Source organism: Pomacea canaliculata, linkage group LG8 (assembly GCF_003073045.1).
Source record: "Pomacea canaliculata isolate SZHN2017 linkage group LG8, ASM307304v1, whole genome shotgun sequence".
NCBI lineage: Eukaryota > Metazoa > Mollusca > Gastropoda > Architaenioglossa > Ampullariidae > Pomacea > Pomacea canaliculata.
In genome coordinates, this window is record NC_037597.1 from 1,751,286 (window position 1) to 1,773,206 (window position 21,921).

Genomic DNA, 21,921 nt, shown 5'->3' on the forward strand with positions numbered 1-21,921 from the left:
CATTCTCTGTTCTCTGTTGACTGCTGGTAACGTTATGAATGGTGCATTAACGTGACCGTAGTACATTGTTAACGGCACTCGTTAATCGCAGGTGCGAATCGTGGCGGATAAATTAACGGATGTCTTTAGGTGGCTGAAATTTTACAGGTTAGTTTTACGTCGCCTATATCTACCAATATCTGAAAAAATGCAAACCATTCAGGTTGGTCTTTAAGGGTTCACTGCTCATCAACGCGAAGTTGCTTAAGACAAGTAGCACGGATAATAAAGGTCCGTGGTTAGTCGGTCTACGTCCCATAACTAGCATTTGAATTCCTGCTCCTTGGCGACACATTCCCCTTTGCTACTCTTATTCAGATAAAGAATTAGTTGTTGAAGTTTCATTGTACACTAACAAGTTATAAAACGATTATTGTTTTAAAGAAATGGAATGGCAACTAAAATAGTGCGCGCGACTTTCCTAGGGAAGGGCGAGGGGTGTTGGAGGCAAACGGAAGTGCAGACGACTATTTGCAGGGGAAAGTACTCTCGGATATAGAAACGCTTTATTCGTGCACCCCGACGAAGGTTGATTATTGGCTTTATTATCTTTAAAAAAAAGACCTAATCCAGATAATCTTTGAAGACAGTTCGTAAAATAAAATCCGAGCTCTTCACAGTGATTTAAAGAGAATGGATAACACTTTTAGCGTTCTAGATTATTTTGAAAACCACCGTTGCTATGGAGGAAGCTTTTGTTTAGACTAGGTGTTCTTCGGTCAGTCAAGATGGAAGACCAGCCAGTACAAATATCTGAAAACACTGTTGGTAGTAGTCCTCAAGCTGAAGATGTTAGAGAAGAATCTACCTTAAAAGACAATGAGAAAGTGACAGAGGACACAGAGGAAGAACAGTCGTTTGATTTCACAGAGACATTTACCGACGGCGCGGAAGAACTCAAAAAAGAGTTGGACAATATTATTGTTGTTGCACCAGAACCCGAGCAGCCGTAAGTACTTGAATAATCCCTTCTGAGAAACATTTACTTGGAAGGGCACAGGACTTCATGATTTTATACAAACCTTTAAAAATGGGTAAAGATTAGGGGTTTGGGTTAGAGTTAGGGTTTGGGTTATAGTTTCATCTTGCTTATGCACAAAGCTCCATTAATGGAAGGCTCTATTTGGATAATATTTGATCTGTAAAGCAACATCTGTCATTGGTGATCGATTCTTTTTTGCCATGGGTTGATTCCTCTTTTGGCATTAGATTGTTCTTTTGGTATCAACACTTCAACTGAGTAACTATACTAGAAGAAGAACAGGCTAGCTTTAGTTCATGCAGGTAAGTTCACGATTGAGCAGATTTTTAACTATTGAATTCTGATTGTCAAATACCTACAGCATCAGGGAGACGTCTTTTACAACTTCATCGACTTAAAAAGACATTTGAGCGAATCTGGAATAGGGGGTGGTGTGAAAATTCAGCATTGAAAAGGAACTTTCATGTTTGAAGTCATAAAAGCATTGTAGAAAAGTTCAATGAATGCAGTACTACTGGATAATCAATAGGAAGTTTTCTTTCACATGGCAGTGAGTGTCCGTCAAGGGTACTCTCTTATCGCCTGTATTGTTCAACATCATTCTGAACATCATGAGAGAAACCCTACATGACTGTCACACTTATAATTCCACTAGCGAAAGACCAGTATGAACCTTACAATTTTGAAATAACATCGATCAAATGGCAGGACACCAACACCATATTGCAAGACCTTGTCAACAGACTGATAGACACCTCAAAATATAGGGAATGGAGACTGACAAGATAAAGTTGTGGTGAATGGCAACATCAAAGTAGAGAGTTGGCATAACAACACCATCAGGTTTGACATCAAGTACAGACTGTGCTAGTTACCAAAGTAAGGAGATCTCTCCCAGCGCGACAACTGGCGGGGGATCATGCTACTATCCATCCCCAGAAAAGTCCTGACAAAGGTAATTCTGGAGAGACTAAAGAAGGCACTAGACAAGAGACTGAGACCAGAACAAGCAGGATTTTGCCAGGATATGTTATGCACTGACCACATTGCCATCTTCAGTATCACTATTGAGCAATCTATTGAGTGGCAGTCCTCCCTCTATATAACTTTTGTGGATTTTGAAGCACATGGGTCCAACTGAGGGGGGCTGCCCAAAACCAGGTCCACTGGCAAGGTGTTGTTCCGGCCCCATGCTCCTCTAGGAATAAACTAACTAATCTGTGCTTGTCCCCCATGATTCCAATCTGCTGTATGGATGTGAAACATAGACTCTGCTTGCCAAAACAGAGAACAGAATCCAGGCACTCAAGAAACAGTGCCAGAGGCTGCTGCTTCAAATCTCATACAGGGAAGATAAAACCAATGACTTTGCATGGAACCTGCTCATTTCCCTTGTGGAACACCAGGAACTTCTTTTTGCAACAGTCAAGCGATGTAAGCTGATTTGGTTCAGCCTTGTGACTGAACAAAACATTCTAAGACAGTTTTTAGGGTGCCTTGGAATGCTGTTGGACAGAGGAAGAACTAGTTTGAAAACATTAAAGAATGTATTGGTCATTCCATGCAGGATCACTCACCACCACCCAAGACAGGTCAAATCACTGCATCTATCCTGTTGTTTTCCCTAGAAACTAGTCCAGGTGTATTGGAATAACTGTTCATTGACCAGTATCAGTCAAAGGGTGAATGAATGAATGGATCTGGTCTTGCATAGGTCAAATCAGTCCTGGCAGAGGTTATCTCAAGAGGTCAAAACAGCTGAGTCAGTTTGTCCTGTGATCCAAATGTCCTTATTTGTAGACTACCACTCAGCTGAATACTGAGTAATTGTAGTATTATCCCTTACTGATTATTTCCTTTTACTCTCTTGCTTACATGGTCATTGGCTATCATAGTCTCAAACATACATAAATTTCACTTGACACACTATCTCCTTTTGTACGCCATAGAAAATAACTATTGTTAATTGTTTTTCATTTGATGTGAATATTTTAAGAGATCTTTAATAGAAGCCTATTTTCTGATAAAATGTGCACTAGCACTACAAACACTTTCTTTTTCTGTAGCTTTGGTTGCTTATTTAGTTTCTCTTTATGCATAATTGTCAGATAAATTTAGGCCTCTTGCTAATTCTCTCATAAAAGTTTATTAATATTATTTATTTATTGACATTTGTATTAATCTTGTATGGTCAAGGGAGGAGGTATTTGACCCATCTGAATTTCCACCATCCTACAAGGACAACTTGCCTAAGGAGCAGCTGATCTTGCAGTATGCAGACAACTTCCGTCGCCAATATGTTCATCTATATCGTGACAGAAAGCCACTGTTCCTTTGCCCTGTTAATGAGTGTGGAGTGGAGGTTATTCAGAATATAATTTGCATATTTTATAGATAATATACAGATTGCTGCACATAAGTACATGTATATTTTTGTGGCTGATGCTGTTCATTCATTGTGGTGACTGATGGTGGCAGTGGTAGTGGTGGTAACAGTGCATGGTACTGCATGCATGTGTGCATGTGTGCATGTGCAGGATTTCATGTTATATGAAAAAGTAACATTTAAAAAAAATGTTTGATATAATAATGTATCTTAAATTGAAGATTATTTATTTTGAATTACACAAAATGTTTTCCCTATTTTTTCAGAAATTTGTTTGCACAACCATCAGACCAACGCAGCTGCCTTTTAAAGAACTGTACAACTGGGATGGTGCTGCAGAGTTTGTTGCTGACTACCTTGACTTTGAACCTCTGCGCCCTTCCTATGATCTGGTTAGCCTTAATGCACATTCTTAAGAATCTTGTTCAAATGCTGCATACACTTGTATACTTCACCATCAATTAAGCTTTGATTTTCATGCTGTATTTTCTACATCCCTTTTTGTTCTTTTTTCTTTCTCTGCACACATATCCAATTTTTCTCTCTTTTTTGAGTTAAAAATTCTTATTTAATTAACAAGACAGAAATAATATACCTTACAGGGACGATATAGATTTGGAAGATTGTAAAAAGAAAATCGATTTCACTATAAAATGTGTACGTACACTTTTACTGTAAAAGTATTGCTTAAGAAAGTGTATAATGCTAAATATATCATGTCTTAGGTGACAACCACTGTCTTTTATTTGTTACTCATAATTGTTAATATTGTTGTATATAGACATGTAACGTTGTCTCTGAGACATAGATAAGAAGTTTGGTTTAGAAAATGGCTACATGATCATTGTTTTATATGTTTGTAAACTGGAAATCAAAGACAGTCTTATGCATGTTTGTAAACATCACCTATAAGTATTTTTGCAGGAGATAAATATTTTTTCTTAAATGTTGTTTTTGTCAGCCTACTCGACTGTTGTCACCAGCTACAGTCTTAAAGCGCCAGAAAGGAAACTGTTTTGAGTACAGCACAGTTCTTGTTTCCTTGCTAATTGCTGCTGGGTATGATGCTTATGTTGTAAGTGGATATGCAGCAAAAGAAACATGTCTTGCTGATGAAACAAGAGAAATATGTCCTTTGCTGAAAAAGAGAGAAGAGGTGAAAGCTATTTTTGTCTACATTTTTAATAGGTTCTCTTTGAAACTTTTTCCTTTTTGTAAAAGTCAGTGAGGATTATGACTCACAACATTTTTGTTCCTCTCCCTCTTGCACCAAAAACAGCATACCAAAAATTGCCTTTGGTCATCTTTGTTCATTCATTTTAAAAACCACTCAACTAAACAGGTTAAACTATTTCAGGGGTCATATATAGTGATGAAGTAAGGATAACTTGGTGCCAAGGGACCAGAAATCAGTGGAAAATGTCTTGTCACTACAGTATTGTATTCCGAATTTATGCCTTTATTTCTTTTGGTTGGTAACCTTATAATCATATAATGGTATGAGGATATTAATTATGTGTAGAAAAGATAGACTTTTATAGCCCACTTTATTCTTTTTGAAAATCAATGTCATGAGAAAGAGAAATCTTAAAACACTTTTGCAGTTAAACCTTCAAAAGAGCACGCAGTCCAAAGATACTTTTATCATGTATTCTATATCAGTTAATTTGTGTGTAGGTTATACAAGAAGAGAAGAAAAAGGAGATGAAAAAGTACTCTGTAAAGCCACCTAGAGATCTTCGTAGCAAGTTCATTCTTCGTATGGAGGCTAGGAAAGTTGCTAAGAAAAAGGCTGAAGAAGAACAGCAAAAGGCAGAGGAAGAGAAAAGAATACTGGTCAGAGCTTTTGAATTATCTGCCAACTGTTATGTCATACATTACTGCTGCTGGATTATAATCCTTATGTTTGTGTCATGTTAGGGAGGTATATATGACAGTGTATATATAACATCACAAAATTTGATAATAGCAAGTCTTTGACTCTTTAAGACTTGCTATTATCAAATTTTGTCTTAATTGCTATTATCAAATTTTGTGATGTTTTATGTTAGAAAGGTATGACACTGTTGACTAATGAACCGAAGATTTGCTGACTAGAGTCTGAATTACAATGTTTATTTTACCTATTTAGTTATGTTTATCTTGACTACAAGTAATTGTGTATAACATTTGAATTCTAAAACTTTTGATTTCATTCTATAAAAGGAGCTAGAAAAACCCCCACCTGATCCACTATATGGATTACGCATCCATGCTTGGGTACTTGTGCTCTCTGGCAAGCGAGAAGTGGCCGAGAGTTTCTTCATTGAGCCTTTCACAGGTCTGTCTCAGCCCTTCAGTAACCCCAACTATCTGGGCATCGAATCAGTGTGGAACAACTTCAATTACTGGGTCAACATGCAAGATTGTTCTGAGGGTGTTGGGGTATGTAACTGTAGCTTTTTATGAAGTCATGGTTAGAATTTTCATGGTGTATGTTTTACCATTTGTAGGATATCTTTTTGGGTAATGTCAGTTTTATGTCAAGTGAATCTTACCAATATAGTATATGTATTTTCAAAATTTTTCTGTTTACTTTTGTACTTTCTTGTGTTCCTCACGTTTTCGGCCACAAATTTTCTTAAATAGGTATTTTCTTTCTCTGATATATTCTAAGCAATATTTCACTATTGGGCTATCAGGAAAGTTGTTATGACTTTTGACCTAGTTTTAACTTTTTTTTATGTGTTGTCTGTGTGGTTGAGTTGAGTATTCTTGCAGATCATGCACAATAAGTTTTCTAATGAGTTTTTGCTTAATGCTGTGGCATTATACAGATTATCAGCTATGATCTTGGAGACTGCACAAAGTGGGAATACATGCTTACAGGTTTAGACAAACCAGTCCTGCAGGTTCCTGAAGGTGATCTGGACATCTTAGATGAGGATGAGGAGGTAAGACAAACACAGGATGATCAAGTGATGTAGCAACTGGACACACTGACACTCCTTACACCAATCAACATAATGCTAGTTAATTTTCTAACCTTTTCTTTCACTTTTTTGTCAATAGTTGTGATTATAGTCTTTTGACTAGTCTGCCTGTTCTTCTTCCTTTACAGATTTATGACACTCTCCATCCTAACTTTCCTCTTTGCATCTTCAATGTTTGTCTTGTTTTAGTTGTCTGCATGTGCATGGTTGTTTCTCCTTCTGTATACTGTCTATGTCTCCTTTTCTCAAACACTGAGAGCAAGCTCCTTTATGAGCATGATCATATGCTATAAAATCACATGACTGTATTATTATCATGAACAGAAAAAGCAAGAATATGAATACATTTTCTTGTCCTTTTGATAGCCTGAGAATAAGCATGTACACTAATTTCATGTTTAAACTATTTGTCCAGTTCTGCAATGCTCACTTTATCATTTCTATCAGGTTTTGTATGATCAACTTAGTGCTTAAAATGAAGTTGAATAGAAAATGGTTGAAATGGTTTCTTTTATATCTGTTTCTTTCCAATGCCTGATTAAAATAGTTTGCTGAAATGTAGTTTAGTTTATTGTTTGTTACTCCTCGAGGAGCATAGGGCAACAACACCTCGCCAGTGGACCCGGTTTTGCCAGCCCCCCCACCCTCAGTTGGGCCAGGTGGCTCTGACGTCCTTTGCCTCGCTCTCTACTGTTCTTTTCCAAGTCTGCTTTGGTCTCCCAACTCTCCTCTTCCCCTGCTTGGCAATGGTGTCAGCTGGTTTGCGCAGGTGTGTGTCCTATCCAGCCCCGCCTTTTGATGTGTTGGCTAGTGGCATTCTGGTTAGTTCTTGTCCACAGGCTGCTGTTGGAGATCTTTTCAGGTCATCGTATTCCCAGAATATGGCATAGGCATCGGTTGGTAAAGGTCTGGAGCTTGTTGTTGATGGTGTTTGTCTCTCTCCAGGTTTCACAACCATACAGTAGGACTGCCTTCACATTGGTGTTGAAGATGAGGGTCTTACTGCTGAAGATAATGCTCGGGAGTTCCAGGTGGGGCGTAGGCTGTTAAAAGCATGCCTGGCCTTGTTGATATGGCTTTTGGTGTCATCATCTGCTCCACCATCCTTGTTGACAATGCTCCCCAGATACACAGAGCAACCTTTTTCCAGGATCAAATCAAATCAAATCAAATCAAAACAGACTTTATTGTCTGTCCAGGAGACCCAGGACAGAAATTTGTCTTCGCTCACCAGGACAGACATACATACTCACACAGACATTTAACACACAGTTAGGAGTAAAAGTTAGGAGTAAAAAAGTGTTGATTGCACCAGTCCATCAAAGCAGTTTATGTTTATCCTAACAACAAACCTTGGGTGACCAAGGGCCTAAAAGCAGTGCTTAACAAAAAGAAACATGTGTTCTTCACGGGTTCTGCCCACAACAGAAGATTGGTTCATAGAGAGGTCCGTGATGCTATCCGTTGGGTGAAGGTGAAGCACAAGTCCAAAATCGAGCCTCAGTTTGCTACAGGTAACATCCGAGTAGCTTGGCATGGACTCAACAACATGGCCAATATTGACGATCGGAGTCAGGGGTCGAAAGCCAAAATCTCGATCTCAGGCGTTGAGAGTACGGCCATGCCTAATGCTCTTAATGCTTTCTTTGCTCGTTTCGAGTCTCATGACTTCTCAGTGCAAATTAAAGATGTGCGTAGTTCTCTTCACCCTGTACAGAAGGTTGAGATTTGTCATGAGTAATTTGTGGAGCTGTTTCAGCGAGTGAATATTCGCAAGATCTCCGGTCCGGATGGTATTTGTGGCAGAACATTACGGTCCTGTGCGCACCAAATATTTGTCATGTTCTTTCCTAGAAGTTTGGATTGGGAGTTCCTGCTTGTTGTTGATTCTCATCACTTTAGTGTTCTTTCTGCTTATCTTTAAGCCAGTCTCCTGCTTCCTCTGCTAGCTTACTCAGTTTGGTTTGTGCATGTTGTTGCCGATGACATAGGAGACTAATGTCATCTGCAAAGTCCATGTCCTCTAGATGTTTGGTGAAGGTCCACTGGATACTGGTGATTTGCTGAGATTGGCAAAGGTTTATAAAGAGGGTGAAGTACCCTTATCCCAGTGGCTAGAGGAGTGAAGTGCAAGGGTTCCTTAAAACCTTACACCTCAACAACTGTAAGTAAATGAGATTACTATTACCTTACCTTTTTGTCTCACAGGATAAAGACAAAGATGTTGAAAAGCATCTTGACATGCCACCTTCATGGGTAGAGCCACTGAAACTATCCCAGAGAGGTACTTCAGAATTTATTTTCAATTCTTTGTTCTTTAATCCTATGAGAAAAAGAAAGGATTCTTCATTTTGTAAGGACTGCAATATACACATCTGTATGTGTATGTCAACAGACTATGAAATGCGATGTCCACAAGGGAAAAAAGTGAAGCTGTACAAACGAGCCAAGTTAGAAAAATTTGCCCATTACCTAATGAAGGATGGTCTTGTGTCACGGCTGTCTGTCTATGAGGATCGAGCAAGTGAGTAGATCTTAAGAGTTTGATCCCCTATTCTTTTCTTAATATTTGCTGTTTGGTATGCTTGTGTTTGAAAATTGAGAATACAAGTACAAATTGAAGCTTCTAGGCAAGCAATGCCATATGCTGTTGACATTTATACCACTTTATACAACTGTGGCCAGACTGATTCGCTTTTTACAAAGCTGGCTAGTATACACTCTATGCTGTCCCAAACAAGTGCTCTCACTTCAGAACTACGTCAGGGGCCATAATGATGAAGTAAGGATAACTTGGTGCCAAGGGACCCAAATGGGAAATCAGTGGAAAATGTCTTTTCACTACAGTTACAAAGTGATGTCCCCACATTATGTTACTTTACCCTAGGGCATCTTTGCCACTGATGTATAGCAACATCCTTTGGAATAAAACAGCATCCACAGGGTCTGGACACTACTTGGAGACAAGTGGATAAAAAAAATACTTGATTTTCCTGTGATGCCTAGGTGCAGAGACTTACCCTTAATTCAGGACATTGGCCCTTGGAAGTTGCGTCAATAATTTAATAGAAAATGTGCTGTTGTGCTTGATAGATGAAGTGAAATTTGGAAGATTTTGAATTTGAAGAAGTAAAATGTGAAAGGATTACCTCCTCTTGGACATCACTGATTGTGTCGAGAAATCTCATGTTCACCGAAAGATAAACTCTCAACTGTACATGAAAATCTGTACTAATTGTATAAAACAAAGCTATAATCCTCAATATATTTCACAAAACTAGGTGCTGAAATAAGCTCAAGTATAACCATAATTATTTTCCATTGATATTTGTATGTTCATCTCACAAAGCATATTTCTCAAACAGACTAGGTACAAAACTAGTATTACTGCAAAAAATGTGTGTAAAAAACAAGATATTAATTTTTGAAAAAATTCAATTTAGCTTCCATCTTTAACGTTTTGGCCAAGGGAAGAGTTTACATGACCATAGTATTTTTCTAGTAATAGAAAATGTACTGAAAGTTTATAAGTGGAGGCACTTTTGTTTTTAGTGACAGATCTGATCTTGGTCAAGGAGTTCTTCCAGCATAGAAATGATAAACTCCACACACGAGTTCACAACTACCGCAATGGCTGGATCAATGAGTATTTCCATCCTGGGCGCTCTCACAGTCTTAAGGGTAATTTTACTTATGCCTTCACTGTTTTTGGTTTGATTGCAAGCAGTACTAAAATAATTTCTCTGAGCAAGCACAGATTTCTAAGAATTTGTGTTTCAGCAATAGGCTTAACAGTTCTGTCTGTATTTCAGAACACCAGTACCTATCTGGTGCCCCAGAACCAGAGAATGAGAGGACAATGATATTCTGTGATGAGGCACGAGTAGACGGCCTAGTGAAACGTATTGAAACACCGACTGGGATGACAGAACATTACAAGGATCGAGAGGACTTCCTGTACTACAAAAATGTTGTTTTCCGCAAGCGCTCTAAAAGGATTACCATGTCAAATACGTCTGTGGTGGCTGACTTTCGACCCATTGATGTAAGTAGTTTCTTTGTATCTATAAAGTCTCAAGAATTTTCAATCCCTGGCTATAAATATGTAAATTGGTATAGTGTTCTTTTGGTTGTGGGTATCATATGCTGAGACTGTCGCTGAAGCCACTTTGCAGTGAGTTAGTCTAGTCTTGTAAACAAATGTCACATCCTGACAGAAATTCTATGAAGTGTTTTTGACTACAACATATCTATTTGTGGGTATATGTTAGCACCCCACATGTTAGAATGTGTCTGCTTGTGTGTGCACATGTATTCATTCCTTAAAGAACATTAAACCTATTAGATAGTAGGGTAGATGCCCTCTGTAAATCAATTACTAATATTGCTCATAATCAATGGCACACAATCCTGCACTAGTGTCTGGTGCTTTAGGGAAAAAAAAAGGGTAGAAGTAGTCCCACACTAGTCACTGGGGAGTGATACTTCAGTTCTCATGGTAACAGTTTTTTTCTAAGGGTGCGTACTGCCCATTTTCTCTCCCTCCTTGCATCTCCTTTCCTCGTTATCTCTCAAGTCCCTTTTCAATAGCTGCTGAGTCAGATGTTATCAAACCAGGTAGCGTGTGCATCTCTGCCCTGTACTTTATTACCTGTGAACTTCAGTGACCTCAGAAGTTCAAATTTAAACAATCCACCATGGCTTTCAGAATTCACATCCCAGTTTTGTCCCAACCTAATGACAGTATATGTTTTATGTTAATGTTATCTTCCATGCTCCTTTGGTTTTTATTTCATGCTTGACTATCTTTTGAAAGAAAGAAGTAATAATAATTGAAAGAAAGGAAGACATAATATTCTGCCTAAAGGCCTTAAGCAGGCAAAATGTCAAAGTGTTAAGCCTTTGAGGTGGTCTGAAGTCACATTGTACTGGCAAATGAACTGGACTTTACTCAGCATGTTACAGTGTCCTGAATGTTTGACCACCAAACCATTGGATTTATATGACTTTCACGCACAACTTTGTCATACTTAGCCAACAACTTTCAACATTTGCCCTGTTAAAAAGGTTGTTTAGAAGATATCCAATTAGCTGCAATGACAATGACGACAATGACAATGACAATGACAATTCTTTATTTACGAGGGGTAAAATAAGCAGCAGGGCGCTTTTTTCCATTTAGCCCTCGCCCTTTACAGGGAAAGAAAATAGCTACATAAAAGAGGTAATTAAGCATTATATAAGAAAAAAATTCGTAATCATAAAGATGGGCGGATATTTACAAGGTGATGGATTAAGAATATATATTTACAAGGTCAACTGGAGTTGGGAGGAGTCTCTAGAGGCCTCATCTATATGTCTTGCAAGTATTTGGATAGATGGCGTCTAAAGCAGTTCAGGGCGTTAGGGTCATGGACGTTACCGGTGAAGAGTGTACTGGTTATCATAAACCACAGTTTTGTGTGTCTTCATCCTTGTTCACTTGTTCAGGACATTTTCTTGTCTTGATGTCATATGCTACACCATAAAACAGGATACATGCGTTAAAACATAACCATGCACACAAAAAGGTCAACTAGAGTGACATCCAGACTCTACACAGACACATTTGTGTTGTCAGGCATTAAGTCATTGTGACAGCTGGGACAATAGTTAATTAGACACATCTAGATAGAAACACAACATCACAAATTTTAACCTTTCTTTGTGCATGTGATGTTTGCACATCTCTTCTTAAGAATAAAAGGGGTTATTCATTTTTGCTACATATATAGTAGTCAAATTTGTCTAAAACCGAAATGCTTACGAATTCCAGTCATTATTAACTTTAAGAAATAAAAAGACCCTTAGCAGTTTAGCTCGATTCATGAAGATTTTACTAACGATGATGGACTAGATGAATTGATAGCATGTGTATGTATGTTGTGGGTGGGTGGGTAGGTGTGAGATACTGTATATTGGGATGGATGTTTATTGATATGTACAGTACTTCACGGGGATAAAGAAATAATAAAGAACACAGAATGTATGTGAAGGACAGTGAGAGAGAGAACACAAGCATGTTTATCTTTTGTTTGCATGTGTTCATATACTTTAATTTACTTGACTACATACGCAGGTATACACGAGGAGGCTGGACGAAGGAAAGAATGAGTGAATGATGGAATGAATTAGTTTTTTTCTTTTTTCCTTTTTATTTTCTGTTATTGGTTTTTTTTTGATTAGTTGTCATAAACTATTGAGTGTGCATGTGAATAATAGATACTATATACAGAGATAGGAATGTGTGTGAACATGTGTGGATATATTTTTAATATCTCAATACCCCTTAGAGGGTGACAGAATAAAGAATCTTGAATCCTGAATGAAACTGTAGCTTGGTCTACTATGTGGAAAAAATAAGAAATGTAAATATATTGCAAATGCAAAACTTTTTAAAAGAAATTTCTTATTTGAACTTGCATGCATAGACGATGTGTCCTTGTGGGCATCAGTAACTGCTAACGCTGTCAATGACAGACCTAATTTACTAGTGTCATACTTGAATAGGGCAGTAAGAGCCCTTGTGATGAAGTCTGCTGCCTGAAGATTCAACTCTGATGTACTCACTGATGTCACATAAGATCAGTGAGTGACAGCCAGCCAAAGGGTGAGTGAGGGAGTGATAAGAGGGAAGGGAGGGATGGTTAAGTGGAGATCCAGATACATGGTGCAAGCCTATGGTTTGTTTAGAAGTTTTCCTTGGACTAAATTGACCTTCTTGCTGTCCAGGAGCTATCAGGAGTGTCTTGATCTAACTGTTCTCTTCAAGATGATGGCTTAAACAACTTTTATTGCTTTGATGCAGGAAGAAATTTCATTTAAATCCTGTTTCTGTGTCTTCATTTGTGATAATGAGAAGCTGACTGATTGTAATAAATTGACAAATAAGGGTAATTATCTTAGGGTTTGAGTTAAAAGTGAAAGTTCTAAATGTGGATGATGAAGTAATATTTTTTGGTAAAGAATTCATAGAATGGTACTTTGCACACCAAAGGTTTTTCACATTCAGGGTGAGTGAAGAAAAACTCACCTCTGATGACTATTGGTTAAAACATTTGCTGAAAACAAATGAAAAAGGACCTCAAAAGACTAAGCCAAACTGATGCTGCATCAAATAATGAGAACAAATGTATTAAGAAAACAATCACATTAGTATCTATAAATAAAATAAAGAAATAGAAATTTTCTTTGATAGGCAACTTACAACTTACAGAGTAAAAAGAATTTTTTTAGGCCACATTTTCCTTCCCCTGCCCTCTTTGGGAATATCGCTTTCTTCATATGAATACAAATTAAATGAAATAGTGCACTAAACTAGAATTATTTCGTGACGTGCTTATCAAAAGTGACATTCTGACAACATATTCATGGAACATAAATTGGCATCTACCTGTATAACATACCTGTTAGAAGATGAGGCACTTGATTATTAAAGAACCACTATCCATGCACTTTTGTACGATGCAAGAGGAGAGAGGGAGAGGAAAGAGAGAGAGAAGGAGGAAAAAGGGAGACAGAGAAAAAGACAGTAAAAGAGAGAGTGGAGGCAGCCACTCTGCTGCAATGTTGCAAGCCTCTCTGGCGAGCTTCCAATTTTCCGCTGTGTGCAGGCTATTAATGTTTCATGTTTCATGCTCCCAGTTTTGTGAAGTATCCTGTTTCTAGTCTTCTCGGAATCATTTATGTCAAGATTTGCAGCCTCCTGCCTCTGCCTTTGGCTAGAGGACTGCCGCATTTTTCTGCATTTCCTATCCTGCTAACAGCTGGTCTTCCACTTTCCTGTCATAGGGACATAGCTACACAACCTGTTCTGCACAGCCCTGTAAATTATGTTAGCAATGTCGTTTGCATCATTAATATAATTACACCCTATAGATTTCAACCATTCAATTATTTCTCTTCTATATTTTCATGAGTAGCATTACATGTAGAATACACCATGGTCACTAATAACAATGGTGACACAAACAAGTGCTCTTACCAAGGATATCGATCTTTATTTTGTAAGCTGTTTTTAATCCTTATTGACAACTCGATTTCTGATTATTTCAGTGAAACTTCTTTCTCTTGTAGGTGTAATTTATATGTTCTTTATAATTTTAAAATATTTTTTAATTTTTTTCTTTGCCTTCAAGATTTTTCTGCTTTTCTCCTGTTTTCTGTTATTTTTTTTTTTTTTGTGTTGTGGGGAGGATTATAAAATCTAGTCATTTCTTTAGTTTGTAATATTGTCACACATCACAATTATCTTATTGTGTTCTGATTCTGTATGGCAGTTTGTCATAACTATCATAATTACAGTCACCTCCTATCCTTGAAGAATAGCACCACTGGCCGACTGTCGAGAGGTCTCTGTCACAGTATCTGCAGCCTTGATTATATTTAGGATTGTTCCCAGTCCATGTACTATTATTGTAATGTAACAAAATACATTTTCACTGTGGTGATTGGTGTTTAGTGATACTTGTGAAAATTAAGCATTAGAAAAAAATAGAATTTTAACACATTTGCAATGCTTTTCCAAATTATTGTTTTTTTTTTGTTAAAAAAAGGAAAATGTTATGAATAGTTTACAATAATATCAATAGTTTATTGGGTGAGGGGTTTTTTTGTTGCAAGTTTGACATTGTTGTAGCAAATTCTATGTGAAATCAATGGTCATCTGTTCGCTATTATAGGTTTAAATCTAATGCTTGAAATAAAAATTCATAGTTTCTACCGAAATATTGATTTAGTGAGCAAGAAAATGTCTCATGCGAAACTGGATACTGGTCTATTGTTGGTAGGTCTGGCCCTAGTCTACATAAATTGTGGGTCGTTGTTTGCTTAGACAATATAATTGCCTTCAATTGGCGGTGGGCCTCATCTAAACTTTATAGTCTGAACATATGGTAGCCATACTTGCATCTTTACCTTCAGCTCCATACAAAGTTTGCCTCAGCATATGGTATTGAAAAAATAAATACAGATTTGTGTATTTTGCATATTTTGTGTTTGATTTACTGTCTGAATGACAGTAGTTATTTTGTGTTGTGGAATAAGAAAGGGGTCGGCGGCGGGGGGGGGGGCAGGGAGTGCAGACTTACTCAATGAACCAAGTGGTCTAGGCCTTGACACACCTCACCACACCAACCCTGTGACTTCCCATTGACCAGGCGGAGAGAACACGCGCTAGACTGAAGCCAACATCTTTTAAAGCTTTTTTTTCGTTTTGATGGTAAAGAAAGCAATGGAAGACTTGAGTAGGTATAGGGTCACATCGAAGGAAGCAGGAGAGTGTGGCAAGGCAATCTGTGTGGTGTTTGCTGAGGTTTCATTAAAGAGACATTTGCTGCCTCGGATGCCGCGGTGACTCAACTGTACAGGCCAGCGCACGCAGCTTGATCGTGTTGTCTAGGGACTACAGCATCTCTAGCTAACCGAGGGTTACAGCACATCGCTCTCAGCTTCTAGTGCTCACGGGGAGTTGGTGGTGATGCTGTGTGTAGGGTGACTACAGGATGCACACCTCGCTCTCACCATCTAGTGCTCACGGGGAGCTGGTGGTGATGCTGTGTGTAGGGGGTGGCTACAGGATGCACACCTCGCTCTCACCATCTAGTGCTCACGGGGAGCTGGTGGTGATGCTGTGTGTAGGGGTGGCTACAGGATGCGCACCTCGTGCTCACCGGAGCTGCAGCGCGTGCACCGATTTCTTCGTGCACCCTCATGGCTAGCTGTCTCCGGACTGCGTTTTTAGCCCGTTCCTTCATGATTTTTAGTCTGTGCTCTGTAGCGAAGGAACTGAAACAAAACGTAATGTACACGACCTTTAAGAAGCCAGCGATAATTGAAACGTGCCGATGTATCAGTCGATAGCTCCATTAGCCAGCTCCGGCGGCCTCACCAGCAGAGGGCGCTTTTCCAGCAAGTGGCTCTCGCCGAGGCTGCGAGACTGCAAGCGAGACAATAATAATACTTTTTTTTTTTAAATGCGAAACATGCAGGAGAGTAGACATAGGAGGACAGGAGGAGAGCAGCACGGCCTCGTGTTATTAGCCGGGGCCTGTGCCTGACGATGCCGGGCGCCATAATGGCCACGAGCTAACTGTCGCACGGCGGCCGCCATCTTGCGGAGCTGTGACCGCGAGGGACGGCACGACGGTCAGGCGAGACCCGAAATAACCGTAATTGGGAGAAAGTCACTTGGTCGCCTCTTCTTGCCTCACTGCAGAGGAGGAGATGCAGCAAAGTCAGTTCACATCGCTCGAAGGCGGCGGGCGCGAGATGCTGTGACCACACATCCGGGCACCGTGCTGTTCTCTTGTTCATCCCGACTTGGCCGCCACACACTTCTGTCCTTTCTTGTTCTTGGACTTCTTGATGTTCGTCGTTGGTTTCTTGCTGTTAATTGTGTTGTTGTTGTTGTTTGTTGTTGTTGTTGTTTGTTGTTGTTGTTGTTGTTTGTTTGTTACTATTGCTGTTGCCACTCACCAGAGTTTGAGCTGTGTCTAGGAACAAGAAGTCGTCAGAAGGTTGTCTGACGTTGCGGACCTGACGCTGCCTGATGGTAGCACGTGGTCGTCGTCGCCGTCAAACAGTCCAGATGCTCCGGTCTCTACCGCCAAACAATTTCTACCCTGAAGCAAATGTAGTTGTCTCCAGTCTCTAGAGCTGTTCTGTTGTAGGATGGTCTCAGTCCACGGTCACATGACACCCTACCTCTCGAGCTTTGCCTCTCTCTCAATGTCGGTGTCAAAGTCGCGAGTCCCTTCAGAAGCTTGACGGGATCGCAATTTACATCGAGTTGATCATTCAGATGCAGTGGGAATCACCAAGTAATGCACAAACTTTATGCATGGATTTGGTTTGGGTATTTCATGGGAGTCACATGATATTTGTAGCATCAACAAGTCTATTGCTGATTTAAAAAAAACATTGTTTCACGCAAGGTTTGGAACTCCCCAATGGACAGTTGTGATTTTTTATAACACTTTTTTCATTTCTTTCTTTTTTCTCTCAACAAAGCAAAAAGATATTGTTCGTCCCACATTACATTGACACAAACCTACAGCTGCGAGAAAATCAAGAATTAACCTGCCTCTCATTGACATCTCAGTTTGAAAGTTCGGGGCAGAAAGCCAGTCTGTAATGCAACAACACACACACATATACAAAGTGAAATACAGGTTTCATTATATTGTCACAAATGAATGCGTTTCTGAAATCAGCCGTTGACTACAATTGTGCACAAATCACTTGCTATTATGGGTATAGTATTAGAATTTGAAATATGATTCATCTTATCATCATCATTGCACATTCGTTTGGCTTCGTTTAATATTTATATTTTTCCCAGTCTGGTATGCAATTTTTTAAAACTCGATATAAAGAACTAGAAAATAAAATTCAATTAGTAGAGTGCATGTCTGTCGTGAACACTGATATGAAACTAATAAAGAGACCCTGGTTGGACCTGCTTGAAGCCGACTTGCCGCCATACTGGAAGTCCCAAGGGGTTGCTGTCTCGGTGTCTGAACATCCTGCCATTGTAGTCTCACATTTTTTGGTAAACTGTCAACATTACATGCCTTTTGTGTTCTTGGAATTCTTCAGTTCTTGGCATGCTTTGATATAAAAACTGTGGATGTATGTATCAATGTTGCCCCTGGTTGGTGAGGCACTGGGTGTGGTCATGTGACCGTAGTGGCTTCAAGCAGTTTTATCACAGCATGTCCAGGGGCTATCCACAAGTTTATATCAAATGGTCGTGAATGATTATTGCCCGTATGTTCTGTCTTCCAGACAGATTTCTTTATTCTTCTCTTTTGATGCAAACAACAAGCCCTATTTCGCTATATTTAACCAGAGAATGAAAGATCTGCCGGTGACAAAGGCGGCGGGGACAGTCACTCATTGAAGGCAGAGCTGAGTTTACAATAATTTGCTGTCGCACTGGTCACAAAAAGCCTGAATGTTCTGTCAACATCAAGTTTTTTTTTTGTTAATCACCCAACGTGTTCCTTTGAAAGTCTTTGTCTAGCAACAGCTGAGGATTTGTTGTTGATCAGTGTTGCTGTCTTTCCCTTAGTGTGTTTGTTTCTCTCTCTGGAGGCCCAGTGGTGTTTCAGTTAGCTCCTTTCACCAGTACAGTGACGGCTGGGTGTCCTGGGTTCAGCTCTCGTCTCGGGCACACTTTTTTCTCTGCTTGTGGCATCTGTTTACAGGCTGGACTGCCTTGCGTGATGTAGTCTTAGTTCCTTGCTCGGCATTAAACATCATCTCCCTCCCTCTCTCTCTGCGCCTCCCTCTAAATGAATGGATGTGTGTGTGTGTCGGGGGGTAGGGGGATGAGAAAGCGGTGTATATCAGTTACGTCCGTCCTTACACTTCCTTACTACCAAAAAGTTTGTACAGCAAAGATTCCGTGCTTCAAGAAAGTTTGTATACATAAAACAGTAATTATTTGAATTGAGTAAAGTCCCGACTGTCACAAAGCATTTTTCTTTATGATATTAACTAGAAAACATTTCTGTAGAGTTGCTGTCAGAACACCGCGACCCCGAGCCCTGCATGAAGCCGAGAAGAAATTGGCGGCCAGTGAAATGCTATTGATGTTCCCCTCCCTGACTTGCTGTCCGCAGAAGGGAGGGGAATGGAGGGGAATGGAGGGAGAGTCACGCGACGCTGTTCCCTCAGGCACAACAAAAGCTTTCGCTTGTCGCTTTCTGGCACTCGCAGCCAATCTGTGTTTTACTGGTTTTTTTCTTGGACTTTGCCCCAAAACTTGGGATGGTTGGGAGGAAATGTCTGGAAAGCAGCACAGGCATTAAGGGCTGAGTGGCTACAGATTCAAATAATTCACTTGCCTGTACCCGACAGGAAAATGATTGAACTCTTCTCCAAGAGCAGGAAACACATCCTGTAGTTGAACTTGATGTCAGGCGAGCTCTGAGTTCTCTGACACGTGACTCTTGTCTTACAAACACCTGATATTTCTCGCTGCTTCCATTGGCTTTGGAGAACAAAGGAAACTTTTTAAAAACTTGTTTTTCAAAGACACTCGGTTTTCAATTATATCTAATTTTTAATTTAAAAAAATTTCGAAAGCAAATCGAAATATGCCGGTTTAAATCGGGTGGGTGAGCCTTCGTTTCAGAATCTTCAGCATTGGAAAATTGCACGCGTTCACTCGATGTATGAGCTCCTGTCTGTTGACATGTTGAGTGGGTTGTTTGTTGTTAGAAATTAAACAACTGAAACACATACCCACTCTATCTATACCCACTCTATACCCACTCTATACCCACTCTATACCCACTCCATCTTCCTAATGCAGGCGGTGGTGGTGGTCGTGGCCTTGTCCGGGTAGTTTTCTTGCATGTATTACTACTTGTCGTAGATTACAGATTGTTTTGTACATTTTTATTTGTGTGCTAGTGCTAAAAAATGTTGTCACTCGAAGTCTGGAGTCAGTGCCTGTCTGTCTTTCTTATATCAAGTACTACTTGCGGAATTATTGTCGGACTTTGTGGTCACGATCTTCATCACGTGAGTGAACGCCCGTGTTCATCCGTATGTGTGTGTGTGTGCGTGTGAGGGAGAGGAGGAGGAGGAGGTAAAAGAAACGGCATAGAGAGGATGACCAGTGTAGCTGTGCCAGTGTGTCAGGTAGACTAAAATTGCCAGTCTCGGTGTGTCAATGTGACAGGTAAACTCAGATCACCAGCGTTGCTGTGACAGGTAAACTCAGATCACCAGTGTTGCTGTGACAGGTAAACTCATGATCACCAGTGTTGCTGTGACAGGTAAACTCAGATCACCAGTGTTGCTGTGACAGGTAAACTCAGATCACCAGTGTTGCTGTGGTTGTGGTGTGTGCAGAAGATGGTGGTGAAGTACCATCGCAACACCGCCAAGAAAGCCAACGAAGATGTGCGCGAACTGGTGTTCCTGGTGTCGGAGGAGAAAATCCAGATGATCTACCACACCGACGACGCCAGCATCGCCTCCTCCACTCGCGAGTTTGTGAAGCCGCACAACTGGCAGGAGAAGGGCGCCATCTTCCTCTGGTCACCTGACATGCACCAGACGTTCCAGGTGAGAGGCCGACACGCGCGAGAGAGCGAACAGCACGCGACACCTCAATGCATGAATGAAGCTGACCTTTCACACATGACTGTATTGGCATCATATCAAATAGCTTGAGTTCTCTGTCTCTCACACTTTCTTCTTCTTCTTGCGTGTGTGAGAGAGAGAAGGAGAAAGAGTGACAGACATAAAGCTCAAACTTTTTGATATCATGCCAATGCAGTCATTTTTTTTTAAATGGCTAGCTTCATTCATGCGCGCACACGCACACACTTGCACACACGAGCACGCACTCAAACATATTTTGTTATAAATTTAAATGATTCTAACACATAAAGCTATTACATAAGACAACATAAATGAGAAAGAAACGGACTGTAATCGAGTAATCCTGAGTAGGATTATGAATATGCATAACCCTGAGCTCATTTCAAGGGAGAAGTGTAAGACAGAGAGAGAGAGAGAGGGAGGGGCAGAGGAATGAACATTGTATGAACTAATGGGGAGACAATGGAAGCTAAACATTATTTATATTATTTATATACAGCATCTTCCGGCTGACTGTCCATGTTATTGTCATTATACTGTGAGTGTGGTACGGGTGGACTACCTGTGATTGCAGGTGGACCCTAACACAGCGGACAGCAAGCAGGTGATGTTGTACCAGCTGCTGCTGGAGCTGCTGCGAATGGAGGACGTGTGTCGACAGCGGGTGCGGGAGTCGGAGGAGGAGGTGAGCTGTCGGTCAAGGCCGTTGGAACACATATACTTCTACTTCTACTTCTACTTATGCTTATACTTATACTTATGACACTTATGCTTATACTGCAGGTTAGAGCCATCATCCAGGAGCGACAGGAGGAGGACGAGAAGTCCGAGCTCGGCTTGTCCATCTACGACACGGAGAGGAACGACAAGACCAAACAGCACCGACGGGAACTGGTGAGAGCTGCCCTCTGACCCGAGACTGTACCACGTGGCTTGTTTGGTGCGCTCTCTGCTTCTCGTCTGTCTCGTCCATGTCGGTCTTCGTGTACTGTGTTCCTGGCCTCCATGTCGGTCTTTGTGTACTGTGTTCCTGGCCTCCATGTCGGTCTTTGTGTACTGTGTTCCTGGCCTCCATGTCGGTCTTTGTGTACTGTGTTCCTGGCCTCCATGTCGGTCTTCGTGTACTGTGTTCCTGGCCTCCATGTCGGTCTTTGTGTACCGTGTTCCTGGCCTCCATGTCCGTCTTTGTGTACTGTGTTCCTGGCCTCCATGTCGGTCTTTGTGTACTGTGTTCCTGGCCTCCAAGTCGGTCTTTGTGTACTGTGTTCCTGGCGCCAATATCCGAACAGTTACTTCTGGCCGAGGGTGAAGAAAGTGGATATTTCTTAGTTGTTGTGGTCCTCTGGGTCAACCCTGGCTCGCCTGGATTTAGGGCTACAATT

General features: G+C 40.4%; 1 protein-coding gene across 1 annotated transcript in view; it reads left to right on the top strand.

Moving 5' to 3' along the window:
- Positions 1–171: 171 nt before the first annotated feature.
- Positions 172–21,921, top strand: part of LOC112570768 (dynein regulatory complex subunit 7-like) — a 33,692-nt gene continuing 11,942 nt past the window's right edge. The window contains exons 1-14 of the mRNA XM_025249375.1: positions 172–988; positions 3,218–3,383; positions 3,674–3,799; positions 4,369–4,563; positions 5,085–5,243; positions 5,613–5,831; positions 6,224–6,340; positions 8,588–8,663; positions 8,775–8,903; positions 9,932–10,060; positions 10,192–10,424; positions 20,285–20,500; positions 21,114–21,224; positions 21,323–21,433. Of these exons, the coding sequence (XP_025105160.1) occupies positions 768–988; positions 3,218–3,383; positions 3,674–3,799; positions 4,369–4,563; positions 5,085–5,243; positions 5,613–5,831; positions 6,224–6,340; positions 8,588–8,663; positions 8,775–8,903; positions 9,932–10,060; positions 10,192–10,424; positions 20,285–20,500; positions 21,114–21,224; positions 21,323–21,433 (2,208 nt within the window). The 5' untranslated portion in view covers positions 172–767. The remainder of the gene's footprint in view (positions 989–3,217; positions 3,384–3,673; positions 3,800–4,368; positions 4,564–5,084; positions 5,244–5,612; positions 5,832–6,223; positions 6,341–8,587; positions 8,664–8,774; positions 8,904–9,931; positions 10,061–10,191; positions 10,425–20,284; positions 20,501–21,113; positions 21,225–21,322; positions 21,434–21,921) is intronic.